Source organism: Cnephaeus nilssonii (assembly GCF_951640355.1).
Source record: "Cnephaeus nilssonii genome assembly, chromosome: 21".
Lineage (NCBI taxonomy): Eukaryota > Metazoa > Chordata > Mammalia > Chiroptera > Vespertilionidae > Cnephaeus > Cnephaeus nilssonii.
This window is the reverse complement of record NC_137092.1, coordinates 921416-949352: the sequence shown is the minus strand read 5'-3', so window position 1 is coordinate 949352 and position 27937 is coordinate 921416. Positions and strand designations below refer to the sequence as shown.

General features: G+C 61.9%; 1 protein-coding gene across 4 annotated transcripts in view; it reads right to left on the bottom strand.

Annotated features, from left to right (window-relative positions):
* RIPOR2 (RHO family interacting cell polarization regulator 2) overlaps window positions 1–27937 on the bottom strand; it is an 83911-nt gene that overhangs the window by 39547 nt on the left and 16427 nt on the right. For 2 of the 4 annotated variants that reach the window (XM_079761065.1, XM_079761062.1), the window contains exon 1: window positions 23793–24087. The exons of the other annotated variants lie outside the window; for them this stretch is intronic. In XM_079761065.1, coding sequence (XP_079617191.1) covers window positions 23793–23856 — 64 coding nt within the window. In that variant the 5' untranslated portion in view covers window positions 23857–24087. Of the gene's footprint in view, window positions 1–23792; window positions 24088–27937 lie in introns of those variants that run through there. 4 annotated transcript variants of the gene reach the window in all.

Sequence of the window (27937 nt, the reverse complement as noted above, 5' to 3'; positions counted from 1 at the left end):
AAATCAATAAAATATATTTAAAAAATAAAATGAAAAGAAAACACAGCTAGCACACGGACCGGATCGCGTGTGTCGGAGCCGGCCCTCGCTCGGCGGGGAGGTGCCGGGAGCCCTGGCCCCGGGAGGGAACAGCCAGGCTGTCCTTTCCAGCTCGAGTTGCATTCGTCATTTCATTCCTGTTGTTATGACAACACTTTAAAAAGCAGCACTTGAGGCGCTCAGCATTCCGGCATCTTATTATAGACCAGCGCGCAGCACGGGATGGTGTGAGGCGCAGGCTCACGGGGCCGTGCTCAGGGAGGGACCCGCCGCCTCGGCCCTGACCCCAGACTTGCTTTTTCTTTTCTTTTTAAATATATTTTCGCTGATTTCAGAAAGGAAGGGAGAGGGAGAGAGAGAGACAGAAACATCAATGACAAGAGAGAGGCACGGATCGGCTGCCTCCTGCACGCCCCCTCCTGGGGATGGAGCCTGCAACCCGGGCCTGTGCCCTTGACCGGAATCGAACCTGGGACCCTTCCGTCCGCAGGCCGGCGTTCTGTCCACTGAGCCACGCCGGCCAGGGCTGAGCAGGCATTTTTACGAGCTGGTTTTCTATGGCGGGATCTGTTGGCTATCCGGTGAGCACCCTGCCGACCATCAGCTGCTCGAACGCCTGACTGTTGGGGGCTGTCACTCACGCTGCGTGTTTCTCAGACCTCGTCGCAAGCCCCTGGGGCTGACCGTGCGCAGAGCACTGACCGTAGGGGTGGCGTGCGAGCGAGTGGGACGCACAGAATTCGGAATGTGAACTAGGCCACGGCTTTCGAGAATGACAGGAACTCAAGCGTTTGGATCCGAGGAGGGAGGGGATTTTTTTTTCCGGCACCAAAAATATTTCACTGCCCCCTCCACCCCCCGGGGCAGATGCGCTCCAGCTGCTCCACCAGGGGTATTCGGGCGACGAGAGATGGGGCGGCGGCGTGGACAGGTGGCTGGACGCGGACAGTCACTGCGCCCCCACCCTCCGGCCGCCCCCTGGGTGACACCGTGCACAATGACTATTCGCAGCGAGGAAGGGCAGGGCCCGAACCCCAGTTACGCTCCGGTTGCTTCCGGAGTCAAAGCCAATGGTCCCAGTGCGAGCATCTGCCGTCGGCGGCGAGAGCACGCTTAGGGTGACCCCTGGATACGTCACCTCTCCCCCGAGACAATGTCGCCCCCTCCCAGCTCTAACCAACAGAGGGCCTGAAGGTACTCAGTCTCAGAGATCGTCACGGTGTCTTTGTACAAGGCAGGGAGCAGCCGGCCAGTGTGGCTCCGTGGTGAAGCGTGGACCTGTGAACCGGGAGGTCACAGTTCGATCCCCTGTCGGGGCACGTGCCCGGGGTGCGGGCTCCCTCCCCGGTAGGGGGCGTGCGGGAGGCAGCTGGTCTAGGATGCTCCTCTCTCATCGATGCTTCTATCTCTACCCCTCTTCCTTGCCCTCTCTCAAAAGATGAATAAAGACATTTTTTAACCATCGCAGTGGCTGCCGATGCGCCCGGAAGGCCTGGTCTCTGGGCCCGCACAGGGCGTCACGTGGTTCAGGGAGAGGGGACAACGCGGGCCAGGCCTTTCCACCGGACGTGGGGCCTACGTGCAGGTCTGGCTGGGTGGATCCGTTAGACCAGTGGTCGGCAAACCGCGGCTCGCGAGCCACACGCGGCTCTTGGGCCCCTGGAGTGTGGCTCTTCCACAAAACACCACGGCCTGGGCGAGTCTATATTGAAGAAGTGGCGTTAGAAGAAGTTTAAGTTTAAAAAATTCGGCTCTCAAAAGAAATTTCAATCGTTGTCCTGTTGGTATCTGGCTCTGTTGACTCATGAGTTTGCTGACCACTGCGTTAGACCGTGAAGAAGCGAGACCAGCTCTTCCACGGAAAACCACGTGCGCCCGCACCCCCGCCTTCCAGCGCCCGGCCGCCGGCTGTCAGCTCACAGAGGTGAGCCGGGGGAGCCGGGCAGCCGGGGAGCTGGGGTGCCGGTGGCCTCTCCTGGCCGTGGCTGCTTTCGTCCCTCAGTGGGGACAGAGCCAAAAAAAAAAAAAGACATCTGGAAAATATCTTAATGTGAAGAAACCCACTTTGAGGATCTAAAAAAAACCCAAACCCAAACGCAACCCTTAAAAAAGAAACACCACGTGTCACTTCCACCCTAATTGGGCCAAAGGCCACTGTGACCCAGTCCCAGGGCGGCTGTGAGGGGAGGTCCTGGGAGCCCGGGGAGCAGGCCTGACCTTCCCACGTCATCACGGGCAGGTTTCCACGCGCACAGCGCCGGCGCCAAGGAGCGCTGAGAGGAAACCGCCAGACTCGGGCTCTGGGGCCATGGCCGCCAACAGGCCCGAGGGGGGGACGGACAGGGTGGGAGGGGGTGACGGACAGGGTGGGGGGGTGACGGACGGGGTGGGGGCAGACCTCACCCGCCTGCTCCCCAGGATGGCATGGGTTTTGCTGCAGAGGCCACTCGAGTGACACCCTGGGCAGAGGGCAGGTGGGGTGAGGACACCTCCGTGCCAGCCTCTCGCAGCCTCACACATGACCTTGGACAAACCTCACACGTGACCTTGGACAAACCTCGCATGTGACCTTAGACAAACCTCACACCATGACCTTGGACAAGCCTCACACGTGACCTTGGACAAGCCTCATGCCGTGACCTTGGATAAGACAGTTGACCTTTTCACGTATGCCCTAACTTGTGAAACCGGGACGCCTGTGTCAGGCCTGCCGCCACCACGGGGTTGCTCTGTGGCTTACGGGGACGATGGGTGTGCACGCGGGTGAAAACTGTGCAAACCCACAGAAACGCAGGTGCTATCACGCAGACCAGGGGTGGGTACGTCCGGCCACGAATCATTGGGTCCGGCCCTGAGGCAGGAGGGTGAGTTAACCAAGTGTTTGCCCAACATTCGGGCTAATCTGTAAGGGGGTCCTTTTGTTTGGCCTGAGAATGATGTTCTAAATATCCAGATGGCCCTCGGTAGGAAAAAGTTCCCCACTCCTATTTTAAAAAATACATATTTGTATTGATTTCAGAGAGGCAAGGAGAGGGAGAGAGAGAGCAACATCCATGATGAGAGAGAATCACGGACCGGCTGCCTCCTGCACGCCCCACACTGGGGATGGAGCCCACCACCCGGGCCTGTGCCCTGACTGGGAATCAAACCCTGACCTCCTGGTTCATAGAGGGAAGCTCACCCACTGAGCCGGGCCGGCTGGCGGTTCTCCGGTTCCAAGGACGAACGTAACCAGACGGAGCCCCCCGGGGACTCCCGGCCCCTCAATGGGGGGCAGGTGCTCCCAGGCCCCGGGATTAGGACGAGGGCGTTGGTGGGTGGGGGGCACCTCCACTAGCCCCGCTGTGTGTGCTTCCGTGTCTTCTGCTGTCGTGTCTCCTCGGACCACCGGGCTTCTGCGGCGGCTCCGGCTGGCTGTTCCCGCCCCCGGCGGCCTCATCCCGGGGCGGTCGCTTGTCCGCCAGCAGGCAGCTTGCTGCTCGTGGACCCGGTCGGGCGGCGGCTCCATTGGCCGCCATTTTACACATGACTTTCCAAGTTGTTCTGGAAAATTGGAGCCGTCGCGTGTTTTCTCGGCCCTCCTGACACCCAACGCTTCCGTGAGCCATGCGTGATATTCCCGTGTTGTCTGTGGCGGGGCCTGATGGTGTTCTCAGAGCTGCGTCCCCAGGTGTCCCCCCAACTCCTTCCACTTCGCCCACAGCGTGAACCCGGTGAGAACCTGGTGAGGCGCAGACCGCTTCAAGGCGGCTGACACGCGGCCAATGACCGTGCGGAGTGGAAGTGGGGCCTTGCCGTGCGGGGGTCCCGGGTGGGGGGCCGTGTCCTGAAGTCCTTGCTCAGGGTAGTTGACCCGGAACCTCGGGGAGCGGCAGGGCGCCTGGTGAGAGTCACCCCCCGAGGCGGTGGGCGGGGGCAGCGGAGGCCGAGGCCACGCCAGGTGTCCAGAGCAGCACAAAGTGGGGACCTGGAGGCTGCACGGGAGCGGCCTCCTGGGGGTGTCAGGGCAGAAACAGAATGTTGGGGACCAGCTATAGTTGTAAGAGATGTCAATCAAGCTCTGAAGCTCTTCTTTTGATTAAAGACGGCGCTTTCTAACCTGGGAACGCGGCCCCTCCCCACCCTGGAGCTGCCTGTTATCATGGAAAGATGAGCAACCTGTTGCGCAAACCAGAGCCGCCAGCCCTTTGAAGACCCCCGGCCCTTGCACGCCCACAGCCCTTTGAAGACCCCCGGCCCTTGCACGCCCACAGCCCTTTGAAGACCCCCCCCCCGGCTCTTGCACGCCCACAGCCCTTTGAAGACCCCCGGCCCTTGCACGCCCACAGCCCTTTGAAGACCCCCGGCCCTTGCACGCCCACAGCCCTTTGAAGACCCCCGGCCCTTGCACGCCCACAGCCCTTTGAAGACCCACCCCTGGCCCTTGCACGCCCACAGCCCTTTGAAGACCCCCGGCCCTTGCACGCCCACAGCCCTTTGAAGACCCCCGGCCCTTGCACGCCCACAGCCCTTTGAAGACCCACCCCCGGCCCTTGCACGCCCACAGCCCTTTGAAGACCCCCGGTCCTTGCACGCCCGCAGCCCTTTGAAGACCCCCGGCCCTTGCACGCCCACAGCCCTTTGAAGACCCACCCCCGGCCCTTGCACGCCCAAAGGCCTTTGAAGACCCCCAGCCCTTGCACACCCGCAGCCCTTTGCAAAGCTCCAGCCCGTATTACCTGTGAACTGCCCACTTGGCACACCCTTTTGCCTACTTCCCATGTAATCTCTGTCCTTTCACCCAGTATCAGCAGCTGACTTATGGGGGGGGGGCAGATTGCTGAGGGTGACCCACTGATTGACGGTCACAGAAGAAGCACGGGTTCCAGGAAACAGTCCCTGAGAACCGGCTCCTCCTCGTGGGAGGCACGCCGTGCCCTTTGCGTCCATCTGTGTTGCTTTTGTGTTTGCAAAGGGCCCGCCCCCTCCCGCCCCAGCCCCCTCCCCCACGTCCTCCTCGGGGACAAGGACAGAGGAGACGCTGGAGAAGGGCGCCATTGTTCCTCCGCGGCCTCCCGACAAGGTGCTGGAGGAGGAAGAGGCCACCTCCGGCCCAGCGGCGAGGCCGTGGCACCGAACCCCGGAGACGCGTGGCACAGACAGGCAGGCGCTCGGAGACGGGCTTCTCCGTGCGCAGTCGTGTGTGGCCGGCCCTCGCCAGGCCTGTCTCGCCACCGCCGCCGTCACTAACAGCCCGAGGTCATCACGGGTCCCTGCAGACCTTCCTCACTGTCCCCCAGCTCGCCCTCCTTCAGCGTCGAACCGGAAGCGAGGCCACAGGCCGTGCCCAGTCGATGCCCAGCCCCGCGGACACCGTGAAGGACAGCACAGGACCCCCTGGGCCCACAGCGGGCGCGATCCTCCTGGTCTCCCGTGAGGACAGCCTCCCTCTCCTTCCGTCTCCCGGCAGCCTCACACAGGCCCACGGGCGAAATGAAATCGTCGGCCACCCACTCGGCCTCTCCCCTGCCTCCGACCTCCTCGAGCCCCCGTTGCTAGGGTGACTGTCGTCCAATGCGTCAGCGAAACAGGAACACTTCTGCGTGAAATGGGTGCTAGCAATAATTACGCTGCAGCCCGGCCGGCGTGGCTCACGACCTATGAACCAGGAGGTCAGGGTTCAATTCCCAGGCAGGGCACATGCCTGGGGTTGTGGGCTCGATCCCCAGGGTGGGGCACGCAGGAGGCAGCTGATCCATGATTCTCTCTCCTCATTGATGTCTCTCTCTCTCTCTCTCTCCCTTCCTCTCTGAAATCAATAAAAACATATTAAAAAGTAACGCACAGATAAAGAGCAGTGGTGTCCACACCGGGCCCGTGGCACATGGTCTGTCCAGAGAGCCCGAGAAAACCGGGGATAAAAACATCTACTATTTTTAGGGCCGGTTTCCAACCAACGTGGGACGAGTGCACTATGACCCAAAAGCCGTGGCCACTAAACCAGAGCGGGAGGACATGCGGCTGTTGGACATGAATTCATTCAAGACACACGTGTCCCGGGCTCAGGCTCGGCTCCCGCGTCTCACAGGCCCCGGGGGCCCGTGGGGAGGTTGTCATGTTCAGGGAAATGCGTGAGGAGCTGCGTGAGGATGCGAGTTTGAAGGCGGAGAGAAAGGAAAAGGAACAGCCGTGTCCCCGGCTCCCTGCTGCACAGACTTCCCCCCGGGCACGGCGAGGTGCTCGCTCACCTGACAGCCGCGTGGGCCCCGCCCTCCTCTCGGCTCGCCTTTGGGGAACCGGTGACATGACGAGCTGCCGGCCTGTCTGTCCCTCCTCCCCCAGCCCCAGCCCCCCAATTCCCTTGCCTCCTTGTCTGCCTTCAGCTGTATTCTTTTCCGGCTGACTGGCCACAAACACAAGCTGTCTATCTCCTCCCGCCCGAGGCGTTCTGCTCGGCAGATGAACGTAACCACGGGAGGATCTGTCCGCGGCAGGGCCCCGGGCCGGGGAAGCCCGGGTGGAGAGTCAGGTCTGGCCCAGCGGTTGAGCGTCGACCTATGAGCCAGGAGGTCAGGGTTCGATTCTCGGTCAGGGCACATGCCCGGGTGGTGGGCTCGATCCCTGGTGTGGGGCGTGCAGGAGGCAGCCGATCCATGATCCTCTCCCATCATTGATGTTTCTCTCTCTCCCCCTCTCCCTTCCTCTCTGAAATCAATAAAAGGTATTTTTTTAAAAAAAGAAAGGCAGGCCTGCCATGGCCCCCGGGCACCCATGGTGAACACCACAGCTCCCTCCCACCACCACTTCCTGCGAGAAGAGCAGGGAAGTGCTTTTAGATGTCTCGCTGCTTTTCAGAATGAAAACAAGACAGCTTTTACCCCCCCACCCCCGCCCCCCACCCCCGCCCCCCACCCCCGCCCCCAGCGAATGCCCACACACACCCCGGGAACACAGTGACAGCACAATGAAACACTGGCTTATAAACTCTTCACCCCGGGGGGCTGTGGGCTGCTGGATCCGAGCATGTAACACGTGTTCGGCGTATGCGTCACCCTCCTCAGCTACCTTTGTCTCTTGACACCAACGGGGGAGCCCAGAATCCGAGAATTAAACCAAAGCATAAGACAGGCGGCTGGTTCCATGGAGCAGTGGGCATTGGCTAGCATCTCGGGGAGGGGGGAGGGCATATTTCCATTGAGTGACCTCACATTTAGGGAAGGCTGCCTGGCCGTCATCGGGGGCTGAGGGGGGGGGGGAGGTTGATGGACTTCACGGCTCAAAGAGGAATTTTGATGTGAGTTTAGGTACCGACATCTCCGGATATAAAGGCTGCCTCCTTGCCCGGCTGGCGTGACTCAGGGGTTGAGCATCGACCTATGAACCAGGAGGTCTCGGTTCATTCCCGGTCAGGGCACAGGCCCGGGTGGTGGGCTCGATCCCTGGTGTGGGGCGTGCAGGAGGCAGCCGGTCCATGATTCTCTGTCATCATGGATGTTTCTCTCTCCCCCTCTCCCTTCCTCTGAAATAAATTTTAAAAAAGGCTGTCCTCTTCCCAGCCTCCCTGGCTCTCCAGTCACCCTGGAAAGGGGCGGGTCTTTTCGGCTGGAGATCACTGTACTTTGCATCGGACGGAGGCAGGAGAGCATTTCTGCAGTTTGTGTCCAAGGACTCAGAAGCCTGTGCCAGACCCTGTGTGTGCCCCCCTCCCCCCCCCCGCCCCAGCGTGCTGTTTCTCTGTACTTATGCTGGAGATAAAATGTGCAAAGCAAAGCCTCGGGCTGGATTGTCAGAGGACGCGAGAAGCCACAGCAGTTGGGGGCTTTTGACAACGAGAAGTACAGCATGGCTTCCCCGAACAGCCTGGGTGCTCAGGTTCTCAGACGTTGGGGAGCGGCAGGCTTCCGGACAGACGGACACGCGGCCGTCCTGGGGGACAGCCATGACTTGGCAGGGTCTGCAGGGAAGGGGGCTGCCTGGGGAGGCTGACCCCAGGGCTGGGCCGGAGGAAGTGGGGGAGGGGGAGGCGTTTCCTCTGGCAGCTGTTACCCCGGGGGACACACCCCTGCAACTTATTCCTGCAGAAGGCCCCCCCCCACCCCCACCCCAGTGCCTGGCTGCTGACCAGCTAACCCCAGAGCAGCCTCACCCTGCCAGTCCCTCAGGGTCCCGGCCGACACTCCCTGCCTGTGACAGCGGGCAGACCCAGTGGCATGGAGACGCAATGGGGTGGGGGTGGGTGTTCGGGGGCGAACTCAGAGGCAGGTCCAAAAGGCTGGAGGGGGGCAGGAGGGGAACTCAATGAGCAGGAATACTGGGGTGGGAGCAGGAGGGGAGAGACAGAGGGAAAGAGAAAGAAATGAGGGGGTGTCAGGTACCACAGGGGTGAATGCCCACACCAGATGTCCAACCCCACAGACAGGGCCAAGTACAATTTCTCTGGGAATGGGGGTGACGATGGGTCGGTCCTAAACGTCAGCCTGCTCCCCCCCCCCCCTCGACGGCCAGGCGGCCTCCCCTAAATCTGCATGGCTGGGAGCGGGGAGCGGGGAGCTGGGAGTGGGGAGCAGGAAGCAAAGCCGCCCCCGTTTTCTAAGACAATCATCCTCACTCAGCCTCCCAGGCGCACAGGGATCTCCAGGGAGAGCTCCAGCTGCCAATCTCCCCCTGTTCCCCCCCCCCCCCCATCGCCTCCAATCAGCTGGTCCTCTCGGTTCTCCCGCTGCCCTCCTGCTCCCCGGGAGCCCTCCCTCCATCAGGACCCGCAAGGCTGCTGCCCCCTCCGCACCGAGGGCTCCCGCTGGTCTAACCTCGGACAGCGCCCTCTCCCCTTTAAAACGAGGCGCTCTCCGCCCGCCCGGGGCTCAGGGGGTGAGCGGTGACCTACGAGCCAGGAGGTCCCGGTTTGACTCCCGGTCGGGGCACAGGCCCGGGTGGCGGGCTCGCTCCCCAGTAGGGGGCGTGCAGGAGGCAGGCGATCCCTGATTCTCTCTCTCATTGGTGTTTCTCTCTCTCTCTCTCCCTTCCTCTCTGAGATCAATAAAATATATAATAATAATAAAACGAGGCACGCTCCCTGCTCCCTGCCCCCCTCACCCCCAGGGACAGAGAGGAGGTGCGGTCTGGCAGTGACAGTTCCCCGGACCCCTCCCAGCGCTGGAAACTCGGGGCGCTCTGACCTCAGGTGCATCACCCTCCCCCACCTTTCCAGACCCTGGTGGGCATCAGAGCGACGCATTCTCCTCGCCCTCCTCCCGCGCCGCCACCCTGGGGTCCAGACACGCGGGGGAGAGCTCAGTCCTGGCGCCGGGGGCAGGCTCACACCGGGAGCCCTCCATCCCCGACCTCCACCCTGAGCCGGGCGCCCGGGCGCCTGCACCCCATGCCCAGGGCGCCTGCACCCCATGCCCCGGGCGCAGAGCTGGGGTCCTGGGCGTCTTCCACCGGCACTGCCTCAGGCTCCCCACCACCGTCTCGCCGGTCTCCCCACTTTCGGGGGCACCTCAGGTTTCCCCATTCCCCTCATTCCCCAGGCACCTCAATACGGTCAGCGCACCCTTTCTTGGCAGCAACGTCGTGTCCCTGAGAAGGGTCGGACCCCGAGCCCCGCGGCGGGTGCGGGAGCCCAGGACGCCCAGGTCCCCACGGCTGCCCAGGGGCGCCAGCCTCGCAGACCTCCGCGGGGGTGAGCCGGTCTGGGCGCCGGGAGGACCGCGGGGGAAGGTGCACGTACCTAGAGAGGGACCCGGACTCTCCGCATGACAGGGACCCGGCTCCGGCGGCGGGCAGGCGGCTCGGGCCCCGCGCACAGCCCGCCCGGCTCGCAGACCAGGCGCTCGTCCCGGGCGCAGGGACAGCGGTCCCCTCCCGGGTGCCAGGCGGGCCGCGCGGGGCAGCGGCGCCGGGGAAGGTGAGGGGCCGGCGGAGCGCGGAGCTGCCGGCGCGCGGGGCGGGAGCGCGGGCGGTGGGGCGGCGGGAGCGCGCGCGCAGGGCGGGAGCGCGCAGGGGGCGCGCGGGAGGGGGCGGGCGCGCGGGGGCGGAGCGCAGGGCGCGCGGGGGGCGGGGGCGCTCGAGGAGCCGGAGCACGGGCAGCGCGGGGGCGGGAGCTGGGGGCGCGCGGGGGCGGAGCGTGGGGGGCGCGGGGCGTTCGGGGCGGCAGCCTGAGCGCGGGCAGGGCTGGGGAGGAGAGCGCTGCCCGCGGCGCCATGGGGCCCGCTCCCTGCGCCCCGCTCCGAGGCTGCTCGGGCGCCTGGGACCCCGGGCGGAACCGCGCCCGGTGAGTGGCGGCGAGCACCCGAGGGAGAGGACGGAGACCCGCCCAGGACAGGCCCCCAGCGGCTGCGGTCCGGACTGGAGGCTGTGGGCCAGTGCGGGGCTGTGCAGGCGGCGGGGGCGGGGCGTGTGTGTGTGTGCTGTGCGTGTGTAACTGTGCGTGTGTGTGTGTGTGTGTGTGTGCTGTGCATGTGTAACTGTGTGTGTGTGTGTGTGCTGTGCGTGTGTAACTGTGAGGTGTGAGTGTGTGTAAATGTGGGTGTGCTGTGCGTGTGTGTGTGTGTGTGTGCTGTGCGTGTGTAACTGTGTGTGTGTGTGTGTGTGTGTGCTGTGCGTGTGTAACTGTGAGGTGTGAGTGTGTGTAAATGTGTGTGTGCTGTGCGTGTGTGTGTGTGTGTGCTGTGCGTGTGTAACTGAGGTGTGAGTGTGTGTAAATGTGTGTGTGCTGTGCGTGTGTAACTGTGTGAGGTGTGAGTGTGTGTAAATGTGGGTGTGGTGCGTGTGGGGGGACAGCCCATTACACCCACCTTGCCAAGGCCAACACCTTCCCGGGGAGACGGGGTGTGGAAGGGGCGGGGCGGGGGGCAGGAGGCCGTGGAGGTGATGCTTTATGGACAACACCCCCCTTTCGCATTCCTGTGCCCATTTCACAGATAGGTAAACTGATGCCCTGAGAGGCCAGGTAACTCGCCCTGATCACCAAGGCGAAGCTGTTACCCAAAGTCAGGGGCGATTGAAAAACGCCAGGCTCTTTTTTTGTTGTTAATCCTCACCCGAGGATATGTTTCCATTGATTTTAGAGAGAGTGGAAGAGAGAGGGAGACATCCATGTGAGAGAAACACATCGATTGGTAGCCTCCTGCACGGGCCAGGGAGGAGCCTGTAACAGAGGTACCTGCCCTTGACCGGAATCGAACCCGGGACCCTTCCGTCCACAGGCTGTCGCTCTATCCACTGAGCCACACCAGCGAGGGCTCAATGCTCTTTTTACCACAGTATGTTCCACCCCTCCCCCCAGTCTCCCCTGCGGGTGTCTAGCTGAGGCTTGGGAGTGAATGTGGGGGGCCGGGGACCCAGGGAGCCGTGAAGCGGTGTCTGACTCCTGCCTTCAGGTCGTCTCACTCGCATCCTGGATTTGGGACGGAAGCTCAGAGGGAAGGAAGGGGTACAGTCACCCCGACACCCCTCGACCTGCCCCTGCAGGCAGGCAGGGCGTGGAGCAGGCGGAATATGGCGGTGAAGGCCCAGCACAGGGCCGCTTCCCTCGTTGGGCGGGAGGCTCCTGGCTGTGGGGTCTGCTGGTGACCGGGACCCCATAGCTCCAGCACTGACCCTCCCCGGAGGCCAGGCAGCACGGCTCCACACAGCACAGCCTCTCCCGGGCGTCCGGTCCCAATCCCGGAGCAGTGAAGTGGCGAACCCAAGGTCACAACCACACGGCTCTTGGTTCAAACGCCTCCCCTGAAGTTGCGGCCCTGTGTGTCCACGGAAGCCCCGGCTCCCGGCTCCCAGGGGGTTACCTGTCTCCTCCCCCGTCTCCTCTCTCCGTTAGAGGCCCTGCCCTCCCTCCAGGTCCCTCCCGATGCCGAAACAGGCGCCTGCTCTTCCCGAGCCTCACTCACGGATCAGAGCACGTGAGGCCGAGGCTGAGGCCTGGGACCCTCGTCCGACCGGCCGGGGAAATGACACCTGAAGCCTGCGGGGCGCGGGGTGTGGGCCGCACGGAGACCGTGCTGGGAGAGACTCTACGGGGCTCCGACGCGGGAAAGGAACGGGCCTCCCGAAGGGACAGTTCACACAGGGCCCTCCCGGCTGCCCGCGTGTCAGTGGGAATGGAGAGCACGGAGAGCTGTTAATTCAACACGCTCTCCTTCCGGCTCAGGTGGCAGGAGACCAGAGGCACACCGGGGGCGGAGGCCTCCCTCTCGCGGAGCCCGGAGGCGAGGACGGCTCTGGACAAGAGGTGGGTGTCGCGGCAGCGGGGGTCCCTGGGCGCTGCGGGAGCTGTGGTGGTTTCTGGGGCACAAACAGCAGCACAGGCTGGGGTTTCTGGCCGCCGCCGAAGCGACGCTCCTCTCTCTCGGGCGTTTTAGAAGCCCGTGTTGGGTTGGGGAGCGATTGGGGCTTCTTCGTGCCACCCGCCGACCAGTGCTAGTGAACGCCGCGCAATTCCTCGGAAGGGCGGCCGGGGGGCGGCCGGGGGAGAGCTCCCCGTGGTGTGGCTGATGCGTCCTGCAGAGGTGGCCAGGCCATCGCTCCTCATCGCTCTGATGCTTAACACCCACGTGCACAGCAGCTCCACGCCTGGTGTGGAAACGCTCCTCTGCTCTGTGACGGCGCTCCGCACGCCTCCGGCCACCCAGAGTCCGGCCCGTTCCAAGCCCGCCAGTCCTGTCCCCGGTGGGCGCTCCCGCCGTCCATGGCTCACATCCACTCAGCTCCGCTTGCCGCGCCGACCAGCCATCTTCCTCCCTTCACCCTTTTGGTTTTCTGATTTAGGACGTGGGTGAGCATCACCTGGGAGGAGTTAGACACCCAGCCCCCCCCTCCCCCGCCCTCCGGCGCACGGTGAGGTTCCATGTCGCTGTGCTCCCTCCCGGCAAGGCCAGCGCTGAGCCCGGCTGCCGTGCTCCGTGTCTGGGAACAGCCCGGGAGGCGCCTTGGACCCGGAGCTGGGACGCCTGGGATCTGTGTTGGTTCTGCCCGTAGGAAACCCGGCGCAGACCCCGACCGCGGCGACCTCAGTGCCCTCCCTGCCCGAGGAGGGGTTTGCACCATCCCAGCGCCCGGCTTCCTTCCCGCTCTCACGTCTGACGGTCCCTGCGCCCGCCGTTTCGCTCAGGCCATTTCCGCTGCCCGGGAGGCCCTGCCGAGAACTGCCCGCCACTCTGCCCGCCTGCGGTGTGGGCTGGTTCCGGGCACTTTCACGCCGCCGTCCTCGGCCCCCTGTAAATCCTGTGTCCCCAAACGCAGACCCGATCTCGCACCTTCCTTCTGTCAGCCGTGGGGGCCCTTCCCCTCCTTCGGGTATAAACGCCTTGGTGTCAGGAACTGTGCTTGGGGCCGCCATGTCCCCTCTGGAAGGATGAGCGCGGGACAGGGCGCGGGACAGGGCGCGTGACGGGGAGGAATGAGCTACACCGGCCCTGTGGCTCCCGCTGCCTCTCCTTTGGGGGAAGGAGATCTGCCTGAATTGCTGCGGAAGGATGCCCCCGCCCCCTTCTTGCTCGGGCCCTGAAGGGCTGGGAGCAAACCCCATTGTCCTTGGCTGTGTCTGTCGGTTGGCGTAGTCCCGTGGGCGCTGCCCAGCTCACACCGGGAGGGTCCGGAGGCTGCACCAAGCCAGAGAGCGATCGAGAGAACCAAGGCGCTGAACCCGCCCGGAGGAATCGGGCGCGGGGCAGTGCGGACACGGCATAGGCTCCTGGGCTCCGTGCGCAGCCCTCACCTTCGGCTCCGGGTGTTTAGAAGGCGGTGACCTCTGCCAGGCCTGGAGACGGTTCGATGCCCTGCTGGCTTCGGGCCCAGTGCTCTGTGCCCGCCAGTCACCCCTTCCCAGCCCACACTGCCCCCCACTGCCATGCATTCTCTGTACACTCCAGACCCTCTGGGCCCGGCAGAGAGAGCCCACGGCTCGCTTGGCCCCCAGGCCTCTTCAGGAGCAGGCGCCCGCCCGGCCGCCTCCCCTCCGCCCTGGTCTGCTCGCACTCTCCTGTCAGCTGGAGAGGGGCTGTGACCCGGGACAGGCACCATCGCCCTCAGAAATCAGCCCGCCAGCCGGATCGCTGTGTTGACAGTGAATACATTACTCCCCCTCCCCCAAGCGTCAGCTCCTGTCACGTTCCAAATAGATAAGAGGGCTGAGGCCGCTGCAGGCGAACACTCACAGCCACGGTGACAAAGGCAAGGGCTTTGGTGTAAGCAGACCTCCAAAGAGAGCACCCGTCCCAGTCCCAGCCTTCCCCCGATCCTGCCGCGCTTCCTCAGCGGCAGCAGGAAGAGGCGGAGACGGCCGGGGACAGATGGCCTGGCTCTCCCTGACCCTCCGGGGCTCCAGGGGAAGATGAACCGGCCACCTGCTCCGAGCCCCAGGCCGTGGAGTCAGGATGGCGCTGTCCTCCTCTCAGCCCTGGGGGCTGCGTTCCAGGAGGGAGCCAAGTTCCACAGCTGTGGGCCGCGTGCCCCGCGCGTCGGATCCTAGAGGATAAAAGGGACTCCCGGGAAGAGCCCTGTCCCCCGGGGTGAGACTAAAGGGAGGTGATGGAACGTCGCTTGGGCCAGTGGTCGGCAAACTCATTAGCCAACAGAGCCAAATATCCACAGGACAACGATTGACATTTCTTTTGAGAGCCGAATTTTTTAAACTTAAACTTCTTCTAATGCCACTTCTTCAACATCGACTCGCCCAGGCCGTGGTATTTTGTGGAAGAGCCACACTCAAGGGGCCAAAGAGCCGCATGTGGCGTTCGAGCCGCAGTTTGCCGACCACGGGCTTGGGGGATCCGACGTAAAATGAGAGCAATGTGTCGGCTGCTACTTCTTGACTGTTGAGCGGACGTGTGACTGAGGGGGGCTGATCCGTCTCCCCGTCTCCCCGTCTCCCCGGGGAAGGGAGAAGCGGAGGGAGCTTAGCAGAGGGATGGGCACCCTGCCTGCTTTCTATGGGGAGGAGACACCAGAGGTTCTCCCGGCTGAGATCCCACGGCTGTCCGGCCTGGGAGCAAAAGGGCGAGACGTGCAAGCAGCTTAACTGGGTGAGCACAGAGCACAGCATGGGATGCGGGAGGCCGGGTTGGGGTGGAGAGCCGCGGAGATGCCTCCTCCGGGAAGCCCGCCGGGATTACCCAGCCCTCCTGGACTGCCCCCTCCGTGTTTGCGAGCAGTGTGCCCTGCATTCTTGAACTCCCGGCTCCACGGACAGCCCGTGTAGGTTGGGCAGCCCAGTCCCCGTGAGCTGGAGTTAAATCTGTGAATGGTTTTCACTTGGGAATATGCCGCTTTCACGTCAGCATTTCACCAGACGCGTCCTGAACGCCCACTGTTCTGGGCACTGGCGGGAGACCTCCTGGATCACCCCTATTTATAGCTGCACTGCAAGCTTCACTGTCCCAAACTGGCCTCCCGAGTCCCCAGCGCCCCCACTCCGCCCCACCCCTACCCCCACGCCTACCCCTGCAGCAGGCTCCAGTCAGTATCAGGCCTCTGAGTCCCACCACTCGCTTCTGGATTATCCCAGCCGTCTCCTCCCTGGCCTCCCTGCTTTTTATTTTTTATTTTTATTGACTTCAGAGAGGAAGGGAGAGGGAGCGAGACAAACATCAAGGATGAGAATCATGGATCGGCTGCCTCCTGCACGCCCCCCACTGGGGATGGAGCCCGCAACCCGGGCCTGTGCCCTGACGGGAATCGAACCGGTGACCTCTTGGTTCCTGGGTCGATGCTCAACCGCGCAGGCACACCTGGCTGGGCAGGCCTCCCTGCTTTTGCCTCTTATGCCTCCTCTTCATTTCCAAGACAACAGTCAGAATGTTCTCTTTGAAAAGCAGATCAAATCACGTCACTTTGCTCAACACCCACCCACGACGCCCACGGAGCAAAACCCAGATCCTTACCGGGGACCAGAACCTCTGGGCTCTCAGCTTCTCCCTCTGCGCGCTCACATCACACCGCGACCACGCCGGTTCTGGCCCTTTCTGGAACATTCTGCCCCGTGGCTCAGTGGTTGAGCATCAACTTAGGAACCAGGAGGTCAGGGTTCAGTTCCCTGTTAGGGCACATGCGTGGGTTGCATGCAGGAAGCAGCTGATCAGTGATTCTCTCTCATCAATGTTTCTATCTCTCCCTCTCCCTTCCTCTCCAAAATCAATATATATATATATATATATATATATATATACACACACACATACAATGGAACTACAAACAAAACAAACACCACTAGAGGGGACATTGCCAAGGTTTCATTGAAAATCTTAATTATCAATTACTGTCTTAAATGCTGTAACATATATAACATTCAAATTCCAGTGGGTGTTATCTTGAAATTAGAAACATGTAAACAAATAGAGATGGGCAGGCAGTAACTGTGGTGTGTTTACTGTCAGTAAATATTTACCCAGGAAATAGGGTTCTGTGTTGTTACAGATACTGTTAAAGATACAATTCTTCCCTCCAGCATGCCCGACCAAGGCAAGGGGGCTCCCCTCAGGAAAACTGCCGTAGCCGGAATTACTCTTCAATACTCAGAGAATGCTCAGGGGGAGACCAGATTGGTGAGAGCAACGAGAAGTGGGTAGGAAATCTGGTACTTTTCTGTGCCAAGCGATGGGCTGTTCTGAGACCTGCCTGGGTCACAGGAGGCGATCAGGTGGCAGCCGGGCTGGTTAATGCGTGAGCGCCAGGCGCACCTCCACGTTCTCAGGAAAGCACGTCCTGAGCAGGCTCAGCAGCTCTGCTCCTATCAGCCGTGTCTTTGTTAATCTCGGGCCGGGAGTAGAAGAGGGGGGTTGTGTAGACATGGAGGGCTGGGACGCGGAGAAAATCACCGTTAAATAGTAACCGCCACCTGTGCAGTCACCCCTTAATGGTTTCCACCGTCTTATACCTTCTTTCCTTTAACCTCCTAGTGACTTTTCAGGGCGATGACCATCACCACAGTCATCCTCTTCATCACACCACCATCACCACCATCACCACCATCACTACCACCATCACCATCATCACCATCATCACTATCATCACCACCATCACTACCACCATCACCATCATCACCATCATCATCACCATCACCATTATCATCACCATTATTATCATCACCATGATCATCAGTACCATTACTACCATCACCACCACTACCATCATCACCATCATCACCATTATCAACATCATCACCACCATCACCATTGTCATCACCATCACCATTATTATCATCACCACCATCATCACCATTATCACCATCATCATCATCACTATCACCACTATCACTGCTATCACCATCATCAAAGTCACCACCACCATCATCATCACTATTACCATCACCATCACCCCCACCATCACCCCGTCCTCATCCTCATCACCATCGTTATCATCACCTCCATGTGGCAGATGGAGCTTCTGAAAGTTAGGTAATTTGCCTTAAACTACCAGCAAGTTGAACTAGGTCTTTTGAGTCCTAATATTTTGCTCTTTGTGCTAGGCCACCTCCCCCCCGCCCCGCCCGACTTTGGAAGTCTGAATGATGAACACCCAAGCTTTAAAAACAGTGGTGGCTCTCGGACTTTTGTGTTCGAAGTACGCAGAACAGCAGCCCGGGGGCGGTGGGGGGGGGGGAGAGGGGTCTGGTCCTCGCTGGGAGCTGTTAGCAGCCCGGCGGGGAGAGGGGTCTGCCCTCGCTGGGAGCTGTTAGCAGCCCGGCGGGGAGAGGGGTCTGCCCTCTCGGGGAGCGGTCTGCAGAGCGAGCAGTCCGTGTTCCCCGCGGGCTGTAGAGTGCAGGTTTTTCCAAATAGTAACGTCCTCTGGGAAAGCGTTAAATTGAGATTTACGTTTCTAATTTATTCCTCAGTTTTTAGAGGTGCTAATGGAGTTAGCCCACCCCAAAGACGCCCTTGGCGCCCTCCAGCACATATACCAGCTCCTGGAGGAGAACGTTGCCTAACGTCGCAGTCCTGTGATTTATCCGAGAGCGGCCGGACCGCCTCCCCGGAGCCATATCTGCGTGTTAGATTCCCTGGCGCGAGCTCTTCATATTCCATTCTGTCGGCTCGTGGCGCTGTTATAAATAGGAAGAAAAATCCCCGTCCCCTCAGAGAGTGCGTCGGGCTCTCCTCGCGCTCCGTGTCCTGACTGCCAGTCCGCAGAGAACAAAATGTCCGTGCAGCTGCGCGGCCGGTGGACTCAGCGTCTGACCCGAAGGTCACTTTCTCCTGTTTCTTGGCTCGTTACTGCTGTCACTGAACGGACAGTTTCTTTTTTAAATGTATTTTTATTGATTTCAGAGGGGAGAGAGACATCAATGATTAGAGGGAATCATGGATCGGCTGCCTCCTGCACGCCCCCTACTGGGGATCAAGCCTGCAACCCGGGCCTGTGCCCTTGACTGGAATCGAACCCAGGACCCTTCAGTTCATAGGCCCACGCTCTATCCACTGAGCTAAACCGGGTAGGGCTCCATTGATTTTTAGAGAGTGGGAGGAAAGGGTGGAGGGAGAGAGAGAGAGAGAAGCATTGATGTGAGGGAGACACATCTATTGGCTGCCTCCTGCACATGCCCCAGCCGGGGCCGGCGATTGAGCCTGCAACTCTGGTCCATGCCCTTGACTGGAATCCAACCGGGGACCCCGCAGTCCGAGGGCCGGTGCTCTACCCGCTGAGCCACACCAGCCAGGGCTCTGCTTTCCTTTTGGAACCTGAGGCGGTCACTTCCGTCGGACTCGGCCAACACCTTTTCCGTCTTTAAAATCTCTTCTGAAGTCAGCTGGGCTGTGAAGATCTCTGCTGAACATCACAGCTGCTTGGCAGTCGATCAAGAGGCAGCATCTAGCCGCCGACGCTGCGCGAGAGGCGTGCCCGCCGCCACTGGGGAGCACGGGGATGCGGGCGGTGAGCGAGAAACTTCCCTCGTCGGTGGGGACGGTGCCTCGCGGACGCCAAGTGGCTTCCATCGGAGGGAAGGGCAGAACGCCAGCGTGTGTCCCCGTGTTAGTCATCGCAACGACACGTGTCTTTGTCCTCAAGAACATGGCTTGGGCTCACGTGCGGCACATGCTCCCCCTTTCCCGCCCCGTGGACCCTGTGTTCCTGAAAGGACGGTGCTGGCTGCTCGTGGAGGCCCGGAGGAGCGTCCAAAAGGTTTTATCTGTGATGTTGGGCCCCGGTGGGCCCTGGCTGACCTGAACAGGTCGCCGTGAGGTCACGGGTGGACGCGGCGCGGAGCCCGCGGAGCTGTGAGCCGTGTGCTATTTTAGTGTGTGCCCCTGGAATGACACCGGCGCTTTGGCACCGGGCAGAGGCGGTCTAGACGTCGGAGGGAAGGAATCCCAGCCCGAGGCCCCAGGCATGAATTACTGCGGGGGGGGGGGGGGGTTGGGGGGGGGCTGGGAGGGAAGGACGGGGGAGGGCCGCGTCTGCTCCCAGACCCGCCACAAAGAGCGCAGGGTGACTGCCAGCCACAGCTTTGTCCCGGCCTGCGGGGCGGCACGGTTCCCAGACCCCTTGGCAAACCGTGAAAGCAAAGAGCGAGCAGCGTTTCCACCCGGGAGCCGCGCAGCCTGCCCCTGCCCCTCCTCCGGCCGATACTTGGGTCCAGCCCAGCGATGGGTCTGCGAGGGGGACGGCACGGCTGAGCAGGCGCTGTCGTCATACGACGTGAAACGCAGCCTCGGTCAGCGCGCCTGCACTTCTCATCCTGTTCCCAGAGCTGCGCTTAACGCCTGAACTTTCAGGATCTACGGGTTTTGTACATAATCTTAATTTAACCTGCTCTTACTTTGTTCCTTCTCTCTCTCTCTCTCTGTTTTTTAAATGTATATTTCTATTGATTTCAGAGAGGAAGGGAAAGAAACATCCATGATGAGAGAGAATCATGGATCGGCTGCCTCCTGCACGCCCCCTACTGGGGATCGAGCCCACAACCTGGGCCTGTGCCCTTGACCGGGAATTGAACCCTGACCTCCTGGGTCCTAGGTGGACACTCAACCCCTGAGCCTCGCCGGCCAGGGCTTCCTTCTCCCCTTTAAGCCTGGCGAGGGCGAATGGCATTCAGTGAACACGCCCACATGCCAGGCGGTCACACGTTGATGGCATCACCTTCACCTGTTTTTAAAAAATCTCCGTTCATTTCCTCAGCGGCCGACACGGAAAGACAGAGTGGCCCTCTGCTTCCTCGCCTCCTTGTTAACGCCTTGGGCAGCTTTCTTGCTCCCTCTGAGCTGACATTCCCTTTGAAAGGGAACCTGGCTCAGTCCTTGGCCTGGGGCGGGGCGGTCTGGCTCAGGTGAGCCGCGTGTGCCCACCGCCCGCGGGTCTGAGGCGTCAGTTGGTGGGAGAGCAGTGGGCGAGGGGCTCCCTTCGCCGGTTCCCCTCCCTGGGGAGGGCCCTCCTTTGGGGGGGTCGGAACTGCGTCCCTGGAGGTGGGGATGCGACACAGACGTGCGCTCACACACGGCACCCGCGCGGGGGACGCGTGCAAGTCCAGCGAGCTCTGCAGCCAGCTGGGGTCTTTCCGAAAGCGAGATCTTGAAAGGCGTGTGCGTGTGCGTGTCCGGGGAACGTTCGAGCCCGAGGAACGCGTGTGCCTCCCTGTGAACGCGTGTGGCGTGTTATCCTGATCGCTGCGCTCCACGCGGGTTCCTGGGCGGCGGGGGACGCGCAGGCCCGAGGGCGGTGGTCCCCTGAAGCCGCCTCCCGCTCCCCCCGCACCCCAGGCGGTCCTGTGTCCTGTGCTTGGAGGCCGGCCCGGCCTCCGCTCGCCTGACACTGTTTTCCCTCTTGCGATGGCGATCACCATCGTTGTTACGGCGTCACTGCTGTCACTGTCCGCCCGCGAGGACCCCTGACATCCAGGCGCTGTCGGGACGGCACGCAGAAGCCAGGGGCCGGCCCGCGAGGGGGACGAGCTGAAGCCACAAGGAGGAAGGCTCCCCTCATCCCACTCGACGGGCTTCTCGGTCCCTGGGGACCACGCCAGCTGCTTCCCCAAGAAAGAGCGGTCTGTCCCGCCCGGCCGCGCGGCTCAGCGGTGGCGCGTTGGCCTATGAACCGGGAGGTCACGGTGGGATTCCCGGTCGGGGCGCCTGCCCGAGTTGGGGGCTCGATCCCCAGTGGGGGGCGTGCAGGAGGCAGCGATCAATGATGCTCTCTCATCATTCACATTCTCTCTCCCTCTCCCTTCCTCTCTGAAATCAATAGAAACGTATTAAATTCTTTAAAAAGAACAGCCTCCCTGATCGTGACCGTTTTCTAACCGGCTTGATGGCGCTGCTGTTTAGAGAGCAAACCCGTGTGTGTGTGTGTGTGTGTGTGTGTGTGTGTGTGTGTGTGTGAGAGAGAGAGAGGGGGGGCGGTAAATAAACACTGGGTTCTGGGGGCAGGTGCATCCCTGCTTCTCTCTAACCACAGGCACCTCCTCCCCCGCCGAGAGCAGAGCCACACCCACGGCCTCTCCGTTCTGTCCCCGAACATCCTCTCTAACCACAGAACACAGCAGGGGCGGCAAACAGGGCCTCGGAGAGGCCGTTAAACATGCGTCTTTGTGAGCTCACTCCTCTGCCCCCTCCCCAGATCCTCACGCGGCTCGTACATCGGAATGAATTTGTTTTCACTTTGAACCAAACGGACCTGCATTTGCAACCCCAGCCCCTTCAGGGGGAACGTCCTTTAAGACCGTGTCCACTCCAAGGACACAGGGTTGCCTTAGCAACAGGCTCCTGGGCACTTATCTTCCCTTGTGGGGAGGAAACTCTGTGCCCACCGCCTCTTGCGCTCTCAGGCGCCTCAGAGCCAAAGGCCTGCAGCACCTAGGCCTGTGGGTGCTCACCTAGGCCTGTGGGAGCTCACCTAGGCCGGCGGGTGCTCACCTAGGCCTGTGGGTGCTCACCTAGGCCTGTGGGTGCTCACCTAGGCCTGTGGGTGCTCACCTAGGCTGGGGGGAGCTCACCTAGGCCTGTGGGTGCTCACCTAGGCCGGCGGCAGAGCACCTAACTGGGGCAGGGGGACGGGGGCGGGGGAGGGGGTGGAGGTCCTGGGAGGTGCAGTCTGATGTGTGGGGAGGCGCGATGTGGCTCTGGGAACCGACTGCACACGCGCTGGGTGTCGGCTTTACAAGGATTCTCCTCCGTCTTTGGAGACTGAGTTTGAGGAGAGCATCGGTCTGGACAGTGGGAAGCAGGTCACAGGGCCCTGGGAGGAAGCTGGTTTGGAAAGGTCTCTACAGCCCAACAGGGAATCACTGTCCCCACGGGCGTCACTGAGGTTCGGCAAGTTAAATACGAGGGTCAGGTCGCATAGGTCGTGCGAGGCAGAAGGAGAATTGGGATCTGAATCTTGTCTGACGCCCATGAACGCTGGGGGGGGGGGGGGGGGGGGGGAGAAGAAGAGAGAGAGAGAGAGAGAGAGAGAGAGAGAGAGAGAGAGCACGCACTCCAGGCTCCCGAGGGCTCCTGGCTGCCATCTGACCTCTGGGGTTGGGTGGGGCGCACACAACCCGCAGTGCGCGAGTCCGTCTGCAGGCGGCGCCCGGTAGCACCGTCGCTGGTTGTAACCCAGAAACCCCTTTGGGGAAGGAAGTGCCGACCTCGGCTTTCGGCCCTGGTTGTGGCCGTTTTGTTTTAAGCCCCGAAGGGGAAACACCTCAGACAGAACAATGGACCCTCAGGTCCAGCTGCAGGAGAGACCGGTCGCCAGAGTCGGCAACAGGAGGATCGGAAACAGCCGGAGGCCGGAGGTGTTCCTCGGACTCACTGACGCTCCTGTGATCAAGCCCACACCCCGGACCACACCCCGGATGCACGGGTTTCTGAGGCGAGAACAAAACATCGGACAGACAGACGCCCAAGCAGACGCCGATCGTGGTGACAGCCCGCGCGACTCGATGGCGAGAGGGTCTCGGGTGCATCGGGGCCTGGACGCCCCTGTGGCGGGCTGCCCGCGAGGGGGAGACCCCGGCGTGCTAGGGCTCCGTGAAACGCCTTCACAGAGTTTCTGAAAAAGCCCTGGGGGTGGGTTCTCCCAGAAAAACGCCCACGTGTGAGGCCCCCGAGTCTGAGAACAGACCGCTCCACGGAGCCCTGGCCTGCCCGGTGCCAGGCAGCATTCGAAGACCACGCTGTGCTGACCAGTTAGCACTTAAAATCACACCCTTTAAAGTCACACCCCGGGGGCCGCACCCCGCTCCCCGGCTGCCTGAGGGGAGCAGGGATGTAGGAGGGGAAGCCCGCGGTGCTGGCCGGCAGGTGGGGGGTTGGGTGTCCCGCCGCAGATCCCCGCCTGGGAGCAAGAGGGCGAGGCAGGGAGAGTTGGGGTCGGAGGAAGAGTGAGGGAGAGATCCGGAGGGGAGCGGCGGGCGTGCAGGTCAGAGCAGGAGGGTTCCCCAGAGAACCCCCTGGTCCCCGCGTGCACCTGCCCCTCGCAGCCCTGCTGGGAGCTCCCGGCCGGCGCGGGACCCACAGCACAGAACCCACCGCGCAGGACCCACAGCACAGAACCCACCGCGCAGGACCCACAGCACAGAACCCACCGCACAGGACCCACAGCACAGAACCCACCGCGCAGAGGAGGAGGCGGGGAGAGCCAGTCCTATTCTCCAAGCTAAACTCAACCCCAGGCAGTCATGACCCAAAGCCAAGTCCGTGTGGAACCGTGCGCTCCCTCGCCCTCACGCTGCCGTGCCTTCCACGGGCGCCTCGGTCGATCGGTGCCGCCACGCCACCCGCCGTCCCGTCCGAGGCACCGAGGTCCCGGGGCCCTGCCCAGCCCGGTCAGCGTGGCTCCTGCCAGGAAGACGCGCTTACCTTCCCCGAACACGTCCTCCTCCTCCTCGTCGCCCAGGAACTCCCTGGGGCCCGGAGACTGCATCTCGCAAGGTGGTCGCGCCCGTGGCGGGCCGGCGTCGCAGCTGCAGCCCGGGCGCCCCAGCTGCCAGTGCCCGAGCGGCTTCCTTCCCGTTGCCTCAGCCCCGGGGAGGGCACTTCCGCCTCAGCCCCAGAAGGCAGCCTCCTGCGTGGGCACGGCCCCCCCGCCCCCCCCCGGAGCCTTCTGGAGCCTGCATCCCAGGCGGGGCGTTCCCAGCCCCCCCGAGAGGCGGGAACTTTCTGGAAGGGGGCTGCAGAGCCGGGGTCCCCACCCAGAGCCCGCTCCCCGGCGGAGCGCGATGAGGTCTGTTAAACGCCGCACTTTCACATCGTCCTACAGAGGAAGGTGGGCCGGGCCGCGTGGGGATCGGACACAAAGCGGGTGATGAGAGAGAGGGGCTCACATTTCTCCTGTCCCCGCTTCCGTGACAGTGTGTCTGCGGAGCCGCCAGCGCCCGGAGGGGCCCGGCTCTCTCCGCACGAGGCGCCTGGGGCCTCCTCCCCGTGCACACGTCTGGAAAGACGGGGCGACGCCGACACCCGGTTTCACACGCAGCCAGGCCCTTCCTGGGTCCGTTAAACCGGTGGCCGACACGTAGACAACTGGTTCGGGTCAAGCCACGTCCGGGCCACAGTCCTGGCCCAGTCGGATGCTGCAGGCTTGACGGCTGAAGGAGACAATGGGACCCAATAGGCAGCCCCCCCCCCACCCCCGCCCGCCCGAGGAGTAGCCCTGAGCGTCGGGGAGAGGGTGGGCCGTGGCACCACCGTAGCCGACGCCGAGTGCTGAGTTCTGGGTGGCTGTTCGAGCCCAAATCTCCGAGGGGCCCTGCAGCTTCATCCGGGTTCCCAGGCCCCGCGGGCGGGGAAATCGCGGGCGGGGAAACCTCGGGGGGCCAGGAGCGCGGACAACGCGCATGGAGAGGCAGGTGGGAGCGCTGGACCCAAGGCGCTCACTTCGGGAAGCTCGTTGACTGCGGGGTTGCTGGGATAAGTGGGCATGTTTTAATGGACGTTCCTCTTAGAGCAGGCGCAGGCTCACAGCCTCATGGAGAGATCCCCAGGTGCCCCTGCCCCGCACAGGGACGCCCCCCCACATCAGCACCCCCATCCGGGGGCACATCAGTGATCATCGAGGGGCCACCGACACGCCTCACCCAGAGCCCCCGCTCAGCTCAGGGTTTGCTCCTGGTGGTGTCGGTTCTGTTGGTTGACAGTCATATGATGTCATGTGTCCACCGTGATCGCATCATGGGCCTCCTGCGTTTGGTCACAAGCATTTGCGTCTCCTCCGTGTCTTCTCGGCCCCATCGCTCCTCGTGCCCCCGTGTCCGGAGGGGCCGCCGTGTAGTGATCCGTCCGCCCGCGGAAGGGCGTCTGGTGGCCCCGGCAGTTACGAACGAAGCGGCTGCCACAGCCCGTGCCGGTGTTGGTGTGAACGGGAGCGTTCGGGTCCTCTGGGTCAGGACCGCGGCGCCCACTGTCCTCCAGAGTGGCTGCCCCCGCCTGCCCCCCGCCCTGGGTGAGGGCTCCTGCTGCGCCCGTCCTCCCAGTGTCCGGGTCGTCCGTGGCCCGGGTTTTGGACGTCCGGAGAGGGCGTGGGGGCAGCTCCGTGCCCCGAGTGCCTTTGAAGAGCCTCTTGTGCTGAGAGAACCCGGGAGCCTCTCCCTCCAGGACGTGTCAGCGGGGACGTTACCACGTTTCATTTTTTTAATACATATTTCTTTATCGATTTCAGAGAGGAAGGGAGAGGGAAAGAGAAACATCAATGATAAGAGACATTGATCGGCTGCCTCCTGCACGCCCCACACTGGGGATCGAGCCCGCAACCCGGGCCTGTGCCCTGACGGGGAATCGAACCCTGATCCCCTGGTTCATAGGTGGACACTCCACCACTGAGCCACACCGGCCGGGCGAAAACAGTATTGAAATCTTCTTGTGACGGTCAAATTGTTGCACTCCCAGGTCCTGAGTGGAAGTCCTAACCCCGGGACCTCGGAATGGAAATGCTGATGTGATTGGTGGAGAGGAGGTCGTCCTTGGCGGTGGGGCGGGGGGGGGGGGGGGGGGGGGAGGGGCTCCTAACTCCTAACCCACTGTGACCGGTCCTTAAGCGAAGGGGAGATGTGGGTGCAGGGACAAGGCCAGGAGAAGACGAAGGCCCGTCACCAGCAGACACCGGGTGAGTCGGAACTCGGCCCCTTTCTCCACCAGAAGGAGCCAGCCCGTCCCGGCCGGCGGGGCTCAGGGGTGGCGCATCGACCGATGAACCAGGAGGTCACGGTTCGATTCCTCGTCAGGGCACAGGCCCGGGTTGTGGGCTCGATCCCCAGTGTGGGGCGTGCAGGAGGCCGCCGATCCATGATTCTCTCTCATCATGGATGTTTCTCTCTCTCTCCCTCTCCCTTCCTCTGAAATCCATGGAAATATATTAAAATAAATAAATAAATAAATAAATAAATAAATAAGACAGAAGGGACCAGGCCTGCGGCCACCCTGGCCTTGGGCGCAGCCTGCAGGCCTGGAAGAGCGAATGTCTGCGGCTCGAGCCTCCTGGTCTGGGTGCTCTGTGGGCGATGCTCCGGACGCGGACACAGACGGTGGTGACGCGGGCCCCGGGGAGGAGCGCGCGCCGTGGCTGACATTTTCCTCCTCCCAGCACTTCACAGATGGCAGTTTTTTAAAAAATATATTTTTATTGATTTCAGAGAGGAAGGGAGAGGGAGAGAGAGAGAGAAACACCAGTGACGAGCGAGAATCATGGATCAGTTGCCTCTTGCACTCCCCACACTGGGGATCGAGCCCACAACCCAGGCCTGTGCCCTGACCGGGAATCGAACCCGGGACCCTTCAGTCCACAGGCCGACGCGCTATCCACTGAGCCACACCAACTAGGCGGTAATTTTTTTTTTAATAGCCGCAAACGACGCAGAAATGTTCACAATGAATACATGAGCTGATCACTGTCCCGAGTCCTCACGCCAGGAGGCAATACTGCTGTGCTGCTGGTTTTCACATGTTCAACACAACACAGTCCCTGGTGCAGCTACTCCCATGTCCCCCCGTGACTGACACAGAGGAGGCGTTCGGCGTTCGTTACTGGTCCTCAGAGGGACAAGAATGTGAATGATTAGGGGTGAGAAAGGTCCAGAAGCAAAAAGCAGAACCAAGTGGGAGAGAGGAATTGAAACTATGAGGAGTGGTTGGAATCAAGAAAGAAAAAGAAAGCCAAAAAAAAACCCTCACAGGACCAGAAATAGTCTTATCTCGGGGTGACTCTGCCGGTGAAAATACATAAAACGTGTCTAACCACAAACGCCGCAGCCCAGCTGCGGGGCCTGAAGGGTCAGAATGATTAACGGTGGCCCCATTTCCACGTCGCAGAGAGGGGGTGCCACCTTGTGGGACACAGCCCTCCTGCCCCCCCCCCGCCCCGGTTTAGGGGTCCCTCTTGGCTGTGGGAGCCACGCTCAGGGTCACTTACTGCAGGTGCTGGGAGGCCTGCAGGGCAGAATAGTCCTCTTCTTTAAAAAAAAATATTTTTTTTATTGATTTCAGAGAGGAAGGGAGAGGGAGAGAGAGAGAGAAACATCCATGATGAGAGAGAATCATGGATCGGCTGCCTCCTGCACGCCCCACACGGGGGATCGAGCCCGCAACCCGGGCCTGTGCCCTGACCGGGAATCGAACCCTGACCTCCTGGTTCATAGGTCGATGCTCAACCCCTGCGCCCCGCCGGCCGGGCTCTCGTGCCTTTAATGGCATAAGGGGCTGGTTCTGATTTGACAGAACCAAGTTTCCGCCCTGGCTTTGCGCCTTCCCAGCTCTTGGTCTGAAGTTATGGAATCCGACTCCGGATCCGTGAAGTGGAACCCTGACCTGTGGTTCCGCCCTCTGTCTTCTGTGCTGTCAGGTGAATGCCATCTTCACGTATTCCCACGCCCGTCAGCACAGCCTGACACGTGTTCCTGGATGCCGTTGTCGTTGAAATGAGATGGGGGGGGGGTGTGGGAGCACAGATGCCGTCACACGTTTGCATCCGTTCTTCTCCATTTAGTTACGCAGTTACCGTTGCCAACGTTCTC